We start from the raw sequence: 13,400 nt of genomic DNA on the forward strand, positions 1-13,400 counted from the left end.
TGATGGTATAATTCGAATCTTGCTTTAGTCGGACTATGCTATCTTTTGGGGGATCTGCTGGTAATTCGAATCATTGGCCGAAAGTCATATCCGATACGATAGGCGGCGCTGTTTTCATTACAACTCGTGATATAGCCATTTTTCCTTGAAGATGGCGAACAGAGAGCGAGGCTACATCCCATACTATTCTTCCATGGTGTTAATAGGAGTACAGCGATGCAAAATGGCGCTATTGGCTGAGTTGATAACGGAGAGAAGAAGCCGCCCGGTACACGGAGAATTTAATTTATCGCCTCTTTCGACTTCCGTCACATACGGGAGGGGAGGAGGCGGGATCTCGGAAGCGCAAAAAGACGCAAAGTCCAGTTGTGAATCGCAGAGAGTTACATGTCAGTTACATGAATTTATCAACTGATCGGACGGAGCTATCCAGGGGTGTTATCGGGACGAAGTCGGACCATAGTCCTACCTAAGGTGTTTACATGAAACGGATATTTCGATAATTCGAATCTAATTTCAGTCCGACTAATTATGTAACCGCACTGACAGACAGACCGGAGCCAAGTGCAGCGCAAACTCACTGCATTGTTGCTTTCCCGGAAGAATAAATCCTGCTCAAATCAATTTAGGAATCTCCTGCTCTGACAAGGAACACTGAACTCATCTTCCCGGAAGGGTTTCTGAGAAAGGGAGTTACAAAGACAACCACAACAAAGTCTCGCCCGCCCCTTCCCCCTTTGACACTCTCTCTCTCTCTCTCTCTCTCTCTCTCTCTCTCTCTCTCTCTGCTTCACACACTCACACTCATACAACCATGCACACACCATATGTACAGTATGTCACAGCTGAGAGTGAGGTTAAAGCACAGATGGTGAAAAGCAGTAAAACTTGGGCTTGTGTTCAGTGCAGTGAGTAAAATACTGTTGGGATGTGTGTGGAATATATCATTTACTGATATGGTTCAAAGAATTCTCCCACAAAAACGCTGTTGTGTAAGTTTGAAAAATTGCTCGCGTACAAAATCTTGCAAAACATCTCATCAAAACTAGTTGGAGCAAGAAAAGAAATGAAGATCGATGGCCTCAGTTTTCTCTTTATTTTAAAATATGCGACTGAATTGTACAGTGGTGGAACAAAGAGGCAGCTGCAGTTTGCTTGTTAATTTTTTGGGTGAAGTGATAACTTTAAGACATTCCTAATCTCTGTTATTATCAATTGAAAATGTAAAAGCTATGACTTTTCTTGAGAACCTTTACGCAGGTGACCAAGATATGAGCACGTTAAGGTAATAAAGGAGGTGTGAAAACAAACAGGTTCTGTCAAACCTTTTGTTACAATTCTTCTGAATAAAACCAAAGCGTGCTCGGATTCATGACTCAGGTGTGACTGTCATGTTCAACAAATACAAAGTACTGGAATTGAGCAGGTAGACAGGGCCTTGCAACGGCAGTTATAAGGCAGCCACCTTAAGTTTAACAGACTGTCTGAGTGCCACATCAATTAGATTTACTGGAAAAGTAGAGTACAACTTTTTTTCTTGTGTGCAATATTTTTGGTGGTGAACTTGCTGATGTAGAATAACTGTGAGAACGAGACAAAGGGTTTTTTGTCCCAGTGGGGAAATGGTATTGTGGAATTTTTTCCTGTAAATTCATTGAACTGTGGGTGGCTCTTATTCTGGGAAACCTTTTCAATGTGGTGTGAAAAGAGGCACATTTTGTTCTTTTTTTATAGATTTATCTCATGTCTTAATGGGCTTCCTGTATATTATCCTGTGTTGATTGCAGTATGTATAATGTGCAGCTAAGTCATAAAAGGCATTGCAGGAATCCCAGATGAGAGCTGCTGTAGATGTTTAATCTGGAGCGATTTCTGGAATGGGAAGATTGTTTGTTTACATGAAGGTCAGAGATTGGGACAGCGTGTACTCTGCTTCCAATATTCCTCGTAAAAGATTCAAAAGGAGGTTTGGAGCGCCTCCAAAAGAATTTCCCGTCTGCAGGGAGTTCCCGACAGGAAGAGGACAAAGTGAAAGGCCTTGATAAGAGAGGCAGTGTGAAATGCCTCCGGTGCTCTGTCCTGACCTCGGTTCCAGGACCAGCTCACCACAGCATCTGAGGGTCCTCGTGAAAGTTAAAAGTTCCATTGAGCTCTTCTTTGTGATGCTCGCAATCGGATTACATATCTGGAAGTGTAGGCGGAGTTATGCTCTGTGAGGCCTCTTGGGGACACTGAGTTGCTGTTTGCAGAGGTCACAACCCTCACTGTGTAGGAGTTGGACATCTACAATGCAAAAGGAGATTATTGCAGCTGAAACAAAGAGAGCTGAGCTGTAAAAGAAGAATAAATACACACGCATATATACGAACCAATCACACAGCTGCAATTGTATTCGAAGCTATCACAAAGAGTTACCGATGACTGAGATGAAAGAGCGCTTGTGAAACTCACTCTGATCACAAACATTCCTGCACCAGGAACAAAGGGCTACTCCCATTGGCTGGCAGTCAGTGCAGAGTCCCCTCATGTGACTTCATTGTGTCTGCCATGAAGACACTTTGCGCAAAGTCATTGAAGGCCTCGTCATTCAGGCATGTGGAATCATTTACTGATTGAGGGAAACGCTAGGATCAAAGCGTCTCTCTGATTGATGCATCCTGGGTAGTATCCTCAAACATATGTGACTGAGTCATGCCCTTTAGACAATGTAGAGTTCGAAGGAAACGGTTACTTATCATCGAGGGATAACTTTAAATCAAGATCAGGCTCTTCAGGGCTCACGGTACATCTTCCAGGTAAATCTCCTCTGAGGCTCCTTGCCCTCTGCACGCACACATCACAGGCTGCTGGCAGCACTCTTATCTGGACAGTAACCACAAAACCAGTGTGTGAATGTTGCACACACACACACACACACACACACACACTACATCTGTCCGGAAATGTCAGACTTACTGGCACGGCTCAGGATCAAGTTACTATTACTGTGTTATAGAGGAAGTGTGTGTCATGAGTGTAGATGCATATGGATAACCAGCGTATTATCCTATATGCACATGAATACTGTACGGATGCACACATTTTCAAGCAGCTTATTATTTGGCTGTGTGCACTCTGGCTTGAGTGCATTTAACCAAGGTGTGTGTGTGTGTGTGTGTGTAACAGCATCTCTCAGCCAACCTGCTATAATAGTGGAGACAGATTCATTACCATCTGCACAATGACATCAGCCAGCTATTTCGGGGGTTTGTGGGAATCAACGTCCAGTTTGAAGATCCCGAATATGTCATAGGCCGCCTTTGTCTCTCAGCATTTGATCCTGATAACCGGATGGCGGCGGTGGCGGCGGCAGGCCAGTCAAGATAGGCGGGCAGCGTTAATCAATCATATTATCTGTCATGATGCAATCTGAATGTTTAAAGAGGCAGTTGATCACTATCTGGACACTGGCAGTTTCGGGGAACGTGGCAGATGTGCCTTTTCCAGATGCAGCTTGCACCACGATGGCGGTTCGACGTCACGTGCTTATTTCGGTCGGAGAGAGCAGGGATGAAAGAGTTGCAGATTGTAATCTTCCGCGTGATGGTTTCCTTCAGGATCTAAATTAGTTTTCCCTCTTGTTGGAAAATTCATTAAATGAGTAGCTTGACATTGTGGGAAAGATGCTCATTTGCCATATTGCCAAGAGTTTGAGGAGAAGGTCGATCCCACACTCGTGCCTGTTTGGTGAACAGCCAGTTAGCGTAGCTTAGCTTAGCTTAGTTTATCTTAGCTTAGCACCAAGACTGGAAACAGGGTAAACTGCTAGTTTAGCTCAATATAAAGGTAACAAAAATCCACGGCCAGTGTGTGAAAAATGTGTGTTATGTGTCGGACTATTTCTTTTTTGGGTCCATTAACTTCCTGGATTATTCAATGGTTGCCGAGCAACTGGTTCAGACCAATATATTGCTGGGGTTTAAACCTTAGTAAAGTTACAGCTTTTCCACGTAGTTGTCTGTGATGATTAATAACCTATTCACTGTTGGTCTTTAAAGGTGATAGCAGGTCGGTTGTTTTATCTCGGGACAGAACCAGGCTAAGCGTGTCCCCCTGTTTCCAGTCTGAGCTAAGCTAAAGTAAACTTCTGCTGACTGCAGCTACATATGCAACGAGAGTGGTATGCACGTCACACTCTCGGCAAGAGAGAGTTTAAACATTTCTCCCCAGATGTCAAACTATTCCTCTTAAAGTGAATAAAGTATAATCTTAACAGCTAAGAAGACTATTTCATACTTAACGTACCAATCGTCTATCCTTTGAGACAGCGGTAGAATGAGATGTGTTGCACTGCGGATCAGCTGATTTACACACAGTAATCTGAACTTTCCAGTAAACGTTGAAGTGCCATGTGCTTAGCAACCACAGCGAGCACAACCCAGCTCATGGTGGAAAAGAATGACACACTTGATGCCAGGCACCAATGACGTTCTGCATTCACTTCTTTCTTTAACTTCTTCCTCAACAACATGACTGTGCAGTCAAACTAAAACATGGAGCGTGCAATTCATAATATACAAATACATTTGTTCAAGTTAGCCCTCAATGTTACAATAGGCATTGCCCCAATTGTGTCAGCTATATGTGATTTGGAAAGAAAGGGCTTGGAAATTCCAGCGCAGGTCTCTCAGGCGTTAGTCCTGTGATGTCGGTCTCAATAATAGCCCGAGCGGAAGTTCACAGCTCACCGTCACATGGCTGACATGTTGGTAACTGACCCACGGGCTCTTCCCGTTGCAACTTATCACAACAACACAAGATGTTCGTGCCAGTATAGCTTATACCAGGAAAGAGAAACAAAGGAAAGAGAACAGATAGTTAGTTTATCACAGCTTTCCTGTCCCATGAAAAGCTCGCCTCCTCCTCTTGTTAACCTTGAGTGGAGCAGATCTCTTCCTGGCCCCGTCAATGGGCCTCAGTGTTGTGATATGTAAATATTGGAGTGATGCCCAGAGTTGAAAAGTCCGCTGGTCATTTGCTGGCGACAAACAATGCCAGAAAGTACGTCATAAGATCAGGAATGAAATAATTTATTCAAAGAGCTTTCTTGGCAATGTAATAGGGTCCTTTCAAGAAGGTCCACAGCTGTTGTGAGAAAGATTGACACATTGACAGTGATGGAAAGTACTCCAGTACTGTACTTAGGTCCACATTGGAGGTAAATGAAGGAGGTAAAATTAGCTCCACCGTGACCAGATACAACATTAAAGTGGTGCTTACATATTCAAACATCAATATTAATCATCCTATCATATTATTATTTTAAAAGAGGAAAGAGATCATTTTGCAAATGAGAACTTCAGATATTTTTCTTATACTTATATAAATAAATAGTTTATAGTGCTGCTACTCTTACTTAGCTCAATTATTTTAAATATAATTAATGGATTAGTTGAACAATATGAATACATATTGAAAACACAGATCTTATAGGTAGTAAATCGGGCCTCATACTTACCTAGAATAGCCTAGTTGGGATTGTTCAACGTCATTGTAGAAAGTAATCGTCGGTGAAGGGTGCATTTAATTATACTCTTAGTGGCTTTGTGTTCTGCTTTTAGCTCTTCCCAGAAGACACATGTTTGCTATAAATAGATGTCATGCGGAAAAGTGCATGATCGTTATGCCTGATTTCACATTCAACTTTATTGCCAGTTTTCACACCTTTTATGGCCTTTAATAAATAAACTCAGTATTAAGAGAAACACATCCGTGTCAGATGAAGGGTGGAGACAGACAAACAATACGGCAGTGTTCACAGTTAATACTGTACGATGTACAAGAATAGGTAGAAGTTCACCTTTTTAAATACCACAATCTTTTATGCTAATCATCTGTTTTTCTTTTACTCTTTTATTTTGTCATAATTCTAATACACTGATAGTTTACATGATGCTTTCACTTCCTGTTCAGGGGCAATTGAGAAATGAATAATACGAACAAAATGTTGCTTCACGATATCATCAACCAGAGGAAGACTTTACTTCAAAGGAATTCCAGTCAACACAAAGTACGTGAAAACCTTTTGTAATGAGACAAAAAGGACACGTTTGAGATGAGTATGAATTGTAAAACATAGTTTTGCCATTTGGGATTTTATGGCTTCTCATCTGTGGTAGTCAGAAATGACACTTCCCATAATTCAAAGAAATTACACAAAGAAGGACATTGAGCAACGCAGAGAGCGAGAGCGAGAGAGAAAGAGAGAGAAAGAGAGATACCAGGAAATTATAACTGGATGATTGGTAATCACACAGTCGTAGTCTTGCTCAACCAACAAGGAAGTGTAAAAGTAATAGAGCTGTGAGAGGAAATGCTCACTAGTGGCCACACTGACATTATGCAGGCGCTGTACAGGAAGGGAAGCTACTGTACATAATGAAGCATGTTTAACTGGAATTAGATTTAATGATATGCCAGGAACCTCCCTGCATATTTCTAATCAGCTGTCCCAGTTCCACGGTAATAGACCTGTTTTGAATAATAGAAATAATTTCACATCTCATCGTAAAAAAAGTGTTTCCTCTTAAAGGCATTTCATATAATTGGTATTGTTCAAAGGTTTTAGTCAAACTGATTATTATCGCCCCCCCCCACCCCCGCCCCCCTGCCCTGGTGATGGCCGATTCTATTCAATAAATAACATTTGCTGATGTTGTTGACTCGACCTGAACTCAGGGTTCACTGTATTCAGCTGTACAAACAATAAGGGCCGCCTTTGTAATTGCCAACGCCACAAACAATTTCTTAGAATTGGCAAAAAACGCAGCGTTTTTAAAAGATCTCCTTGTTCAGTGAAAATCTGCGAAACCCAGCAGCTCCAAAATATTTTGTCGAATAATTTTTTTTTGCTTTTTCGCCCCTCTATCCAGTCGAGAGCTCCGCTTTTACCCCGTCGAACCCAGTGGGTTTACGGGAACCAGGAGCTGAGTCAGTGTGGGAAAACCTAAACAGCTGCCTTTTGTACTAAACAGTGGACGAGGGCAAAACGCTGCATGAGAGGCCTCGTCTCATCCGCTAAACACAAGTCCATTTCATGTGAATTAAAACTCTTCCACTCCTTGTGTCCAGCCTAGAGTATAAGGATACACATTTAGAAACCTAAGAAAACATGGACGAGACACAGAAAGGGACACACACGCATCGCCTCCAGAGCCAAATCGGTCACTGCCAACACTCACACTCTCGGCCTCAGATGTCTGGCCGGGCTCCCGCGGCGACCTATTGACATGCAGAGTAGAACGCTTCCTCAGCGCCAGGTCACTTGGTTCCTCAGCCGCCTCCACTGAACATCTGAGGGTTTTCCAGTGCCTTCCTCCTTACTGGAGCGTATTTGTATCATTACATTACATCACATGTCATTTAGCTGACACTTTTATCCAAAGCGAATTCCAATAAGTGCATTCAACTATGAGTTGAACAACAAGAATCATAAAAGTAAAATTTCTTCAAGAAAGCCAAATTACAAAATACCATAAGTAAGTAATTCAAGTGCCACTGAAGTGCTAATCTGTTTTTATTCAAGGTAAAGCCGGATAAAGATATGTTTTTAGTTCACGGTGGGAGATGTAGAGACTTCCTGCTGCCCTGATGTCAGTGGAGAGGTCGCTCCACCACGGAGGAGCCAGGACAGCACACAGTCTGGGTTTGGTCGAGTGATTAGCTCGCAGTGTACCAAAAGTATAACTGCCTGTGGAAATGCCAGGATACATGCTGAAGGCCAAGTCAGCATACTGTAATGACGTGCATAGTGGACCGTGAGCTAAAGCATGGTCTGGGGGTTTTCTCCGTTCCTTCTTCCTTTCATTGATGGCATTACGGTCCCAGAGGAGGCGTTGGTCCTGAATAAATGCCTCACGCTGATGACACGATAGACTTTCTGGAAAAGAAGCGGCCCGTTACGAGCCTCAGTGACTTCCCTTCCCCCATATCCTGCTGGGGGTCTGAATCAGACAACACCTGACTCACCTCTGTGGACACAGCTGGCTTTTACCAAAACCCAATCAGGCTCTGTGGCATCAGTCCGTTGTCCCATCCCCCCCTCCTCAGCTCCCAGTCCAGGTTTGGTAAAACGTGCTGAGAAGCTTCACGGCAGATTTTCACTTCCAGGCCGCCGTCGACTTGATGATTACAACGAGTGAGTAACATGACACCGTAGCCCGGAGTTAATGTGCCCTACAATAACCACCTGAGGCTGACGGGGGTCATAGCTGAGTAAGCAGGAAGAGATCGGATGTGGATGTGAGCACTCGATCAGTCACAGGCACTTTACCAAAGATAAGATTTCCTAAAAAGATAGGACTAGTCTTTAAAAATCACCTTATTTTAAACACTCTCATGCTGAGACAATATTTAATATAAAGTGATGATAAATAAAGTCTCAGTGTATGGGTGGGTTCAGGGAAAGAGTTAGGGTCAGCGCAGTGGGCGGAGAGCTCCGGGAAATATACACACAAAAAACCTGTGATGAATACTACTTTTCTTAACTTCTTAAACAGTATTTTCTCTGGTTGGACTATTATAATACACAACCATTTAGCGGCTATACTTACTATACATCGTCAATAAATGGTTTAGAAAACGTTACTGTAGTTTTAAGCATCTATTAGATTAGATAAGATAAGGTAATCCTTTATTAGTCCCACAGTGGGGACATTTCAGGATCACAGCAGCGGGTGCACATACAAAATAAAAATAAAAAACACCAACAATCCTAAATACTAATACTAAAATACTAAATATACAAAGGAATATGTGGGGAATTTGTGGTGTACAACAGTATTAAGTATCAATGCTGTAGGTCGAGGGAAGCTCTGAGAATAGAAGCCCACTGGGGTGAAGGCCTTGGTGCAGAAGATGACCATGTAGGGTGGGGGTCAGAAGGACACTTTTAGCCCCAACTGACGTGGCCGGCTATAGATTGTGACCTTAAACGGCCCTTCCTTCTCCCTATATAACGTGTAGCAGGATGTCACATCTTTGGACTTTCGCAATCTGGCTCCTGAAAGTCTCCAGTCGTTCTAGGCGTCTGTTTTTGACCTGTATCTTGTAGAATAAACTTTGTGTTCCTATCAAGTGCGGAGTCGCTCGAACTTTCCTTCTCCATCATCATTTCTTCAATCTTCCACGGTAGACCAGAATATACTACAAAACAAAATGAGGACATTTTTAAGTGTTTATTAATATATAGTATTTATCAACAAAAATTAATTCCCCGATAAGGGCAATACAACTTTATGTCATTACAACTATTTCTTACAATATTATCACTCATTCCCTGTGTTTGTATGAAGTCATGTTCTTGTATCAGAAATGTTTGCTGTGAGTCCATTCAGGCTGCAGGACACAGAATAGTTCACGAACAACAATATAAAAGCACATATTTAGATATGGAATGACACCAAGTGCATTTGGCAAGAGCCCTTACTTGATGTTGTTATGGATCTTAGGAAAGTACTTAAAAACAATCATACAATAGGCTCACAATGAGTGCAAGAAAACGCAGTTATTCAACTCCACAACAATAACTAAATAGCAATCTGCTGCCCCTGGATACCAACTCTTGCTATTGGGAAATAAAGATGTGCTGTATGAAGTTACACGCAATGTGGCGCCCTCTCTGGAGGACTGGTGCTCAGCATGAGATGTTATTGCTGAGAATTTCTGGGAAACCAAGTACAAGACTGAATCATTACCTCATATGTGACGCTAAAGCAGAACCTCGAGCTAAAAAAAAGGAAAAGAGCCGATAATAAAATGTCAAATTATATTTTTCAAAGACACAAATACAAACTCATTGTGTTATTTAAAGTGTTTATTAGACCCCAAGGAGACACAGTCTAGGTTACCGGAGTTAAATAAGTAATGCTTGGAACTCCTCCGTAACTTCATTTTAGAAAAAAAACAGCAGGGGGAGGAGGTTTCTCGGAGGAGGAAAAAAAACAGAAAAGGCGCTTGTCAATGTGCCAAGGAGAGAGGAAGGGAGGGAGGAGTTTCCTCACATTTATAATGACTCCTCTCCTCTCCTCTTCACTAGTAACCCACAGCTCCACCGAGCAGCGCTCCGCCTGAGACACACCGAGGAAAGTACTCTGCGCGTCAGGAGCGCGTTGCCAAAGAACTTCCAAACATCTGTCTCATCCCGACACCCTGCGAACTCACGACTGCGCTTGTATTTATTATAAAAGAGAGAATTTGGAGAATCATTAAAAGGTGAGCATCTGTTTTTTCTTCTGTAAATACGCTAATACTTCTGTGCACATCGGACATAAACGTGGATTCCTACTGTGTGTGTGTGTGTGTCTGAGTGGGCTGGTTGGTTTAGTGAAGCCGGTCGTGGCGTTTAAATGGCATAATTAAGATTACGATGTCTTTACTGGAACTGACGGAGTCCCGAGGACACATTACACACACAAAGTTTCCCCGAAATGGATTGAATTTACATAAAGGCTTTTTCTCTATAAACACGCAGTTGATGCCGCAATTCCTCTCAAACAGAGGAGAGAGGAGTCATGCAGTTCGGATTATATATGTTTTGTTTCTAAATAAATAAATAAATGAAGAAAAAAAAAGAAAAGGCATAGCGCTGATGTTTAAGTGCATGATGTACAGAGCCTCCACATCTGGAAAAGTAGTTTCCAGTCGAGCTGCTGGAGCCGAGGAGTGTTAGACGTCAACATGAAAACAACTAATCTTGGCTGTTAGACCTTTAAACTGCATTTCGATGTTCATCACCGTTTTCCGCCCTGCGCTCAAACTAACATGCCCTCCTCTCTTGTCTCTTCAGGTGTTTCACTTCCAGACAGATTGACCTCCTCACATCCCTCTGAACACGTCTTGGAGCCCACCTTTTCCTTGTCTTGTCTGCGTGGCCCCCCGGTGCTCCCCAGGCTGCCTAGAGAACGGGCACAGCGCCATGGTAACTTACAGCAAGTTTGACTTCGCAATGAGCAGCAGCATCCTCTTGGACTCCAGTATGCGGCTGCCTCAGCGTTACAAGACTTTCACCTCCAAGACGCAGTACCAGATGGTACTCACCACGCTCCACAAACTCAAGGAGAGCGGCTTCTACTGGGCCGCCATCACCGGGAAGGAGGCCAACGCCATGCTGGCGGCCGAGGCCTCGGGCACGTTCCTGGTCAGGGACAGCTCCGACAACCGGCACCTGTTCGCCCTCAGCATCAAGACGGCGTCGGGCACCAAGAACCTGCGCATCCAATGTGACGCTTCCTCTTTTTACCTGCAAACAGACCCTAAGAACATCCACTCTGTTCCTCACTTTGACTGCGTGCTCAAGCTGGTTCATTTCTACATGCCTCAGAGCAAAGTGAACACTCACAGTGGGAATATGTACTACATCTACTCTGCAGGGGAGAAGATCCCTCTGGAGCTCGTCAAGCCTCTCTCCTGCAGCTTATCCACCTTGCAGCACTTGTGCAGGAAAACAGTCAACGGACATTTGGACATTTCTACGAAAAGAGACCAGCTTCCTCATCCCCTGAAGGAGTTCCTCCAAGAGTACGATTCTCCTATCTAGAGACGTTGGACCGATGCTCTTGAAGGAGCAAAGACTTAAAAGAAACTGGATGGGGTTTCAGCGCAGCTACGGTCAAAGACACACGCGGTCTGAGGAGTATCAATGAAGCACAAAGGAGCAGGTCGTTGGACTGACAAAGACATGTGTACGTATCACAGGAAAGTGGGCTTCGGTCTCTTCGGGTCCGTGTTTCAGGAAGAGACTCTGGATCGGGGACTCATCCACAAGGAGGGCCAAGAGAAAGAGCGCCCTGCTGTGATGTGGTGGTGTGAGAGAGACAGAACCCCGCCGTCCTCCTCTGCCTCACCGATGACTTACAACTTACTGAAAACCCAAGTGAGACTCACAGTCAGCAGTCTCCGGTCTGATGACACACAGGTTCCCTCTGCTGCTGCTAACCAAAGGAGTTGTGAGGCCGTCGGGCTCACGCATACACAAAGCCTCAGAAAATCATCCTTCCAGAAAAGCCCGTCTGGCCTTTACGGTCAGACGGGCCTTTCTGCTGACCTCCGATGATAATCATGGACGTATTGCACACGTCCTTCCAGCATCCCCGGGATCTCTGACCAAGCTGGAAATTCAAAGACAATGGAAACTTAGAGTGCAAACCGGTGGACACTGATGTGCATACATATGCACTCTGGGTGTGTATTTGTACCAGCCCTGATGGGAAAACGTAAAAAAACAAAGAATTTTTTTCTGATATTTAGTTTAGAGGAAGGAAGGGTTCACGCTAAACTTGCTTGAACTAGACAGCAGCTTGTTGACACACCTCCATGACTGAATCCTAGAGGATCTTACTTGAGAGAACAGTACCACTGCTTAATATGCCTTCATATATATATCCATATGCCAAAAGATGTAGTAGTATTTGTGGCACAGAAAGAATAGCCACTTGCAAATGAATGTAATAAACATGGTATCTGTCTTTTCCCAATAAGGAGAAGAGTCAAAATGTATCTTATTTTCACAAGTTTACATGAGTGAAGATGTTTCTGTGCTGTCTTTTATAAAGATTATACCTTTGCCAGCCAAACCACTGGCTGCGGATGTGTTTGACGAAGTAAACAGACTGATACGACTTTGCACTTATTTATATTTGTATGAACGTTTCATTAATTTATAATAAAAAGGCACTATTTTTCTATGAAATGAGTTCTCTGCTTGATTTATTTTATGATGAACCTTATTTCCACAGGCACAGCAAACCGAGCGTAAGTCACACTACATATTGTATGCATGGATCTTTAAGTTCGGATAATATTACATTCCCTTATTTTTTGTTAACTTGTTACAGAGGTCAGGCCACTAGTTTACTATTTTTAACGATCTCCTCTTAGAGTCTAAATGTCGCCTTCTTCAAACCGCTGCTCTTTGTGATGCTGCATTCTTATAATTTCATCAGTTTATCATATAAGTTTCCCTTTTAACGATATGTTTCCAAGAAGACACAACAGCCTTTTTAGTTTAAGCCAAAGCAAAAATAATATCTGGTTTTTATTTTCTGAGCTGATGACTTATTGAGCAATTGACAAAATTCAGAGAATACTGAGCGGACTCCTTTATTGTGCTGTGACTCACTGGATTCTCTGTAGGTGATAGCGTGACCTAACATGCTCTCACGTGCATATAGTGACGCCTGCCTGTAACATGTATGCCTCTTACTAGTTAGGACTTCCGAGAAATGTCCCCCTCCCTGGAGATAAATACATAATTAGCAATGTGTCAACAGGTGTTCTTTAGCACAGAGAAGTTGTAATTACTGTTGCACACATGGATAGATTATGAGGCCCAGAGTCAAAAACTAAAACAGCCCCGTCCGTCC

The 13,400-nt window shown here is 43.1% G+C and overlaps 1 protein-coding gene across 1 annotated transcript; it reads left to right on the top strand.

Moving 5' to 3' along the window:
- Positions 1-10,086: 10,086 nt before the first annotated feature.
- socs3a (suppressor of cytokine signaling 3a) lies at positions 10,087-12,721 on the top strand. Its single transcript, XM_056407089.1, has 2 exons — positions 10,087-10,251; positions 10,826-12,721. The coding sequence occupies exon 2, from the start codon at positions 10,955-10,957 to the stop codon at positions 11,573-11,575; it is 621 nt and encodes a 206-aa protein (XP_056263064.1). The 5' UTR covers positions 10,087-10,251; positions 10,826-10,954; the 3' UTR covers positions 11,576-12,721.
- Positions 12,722-13,400: the final 679 nt, after the last annotated feature.

This window comes from Pseudoliparis swirei, chromosome 23 (genome assembly GCF_029220125.1).
Source record: "Pseudoliparis swirei isolate HS2019 ecotype Mariana Trench chromosome 23, NWPU_hadal_v1, whole genome shotgun sequence".
Taxonomy (NCBI): Eukaryota; Metazoa; Chordata; class Actinopteri; order Perciformes; family Liparidae; genus Pseudoliparis; species Pseudoliparis swirei.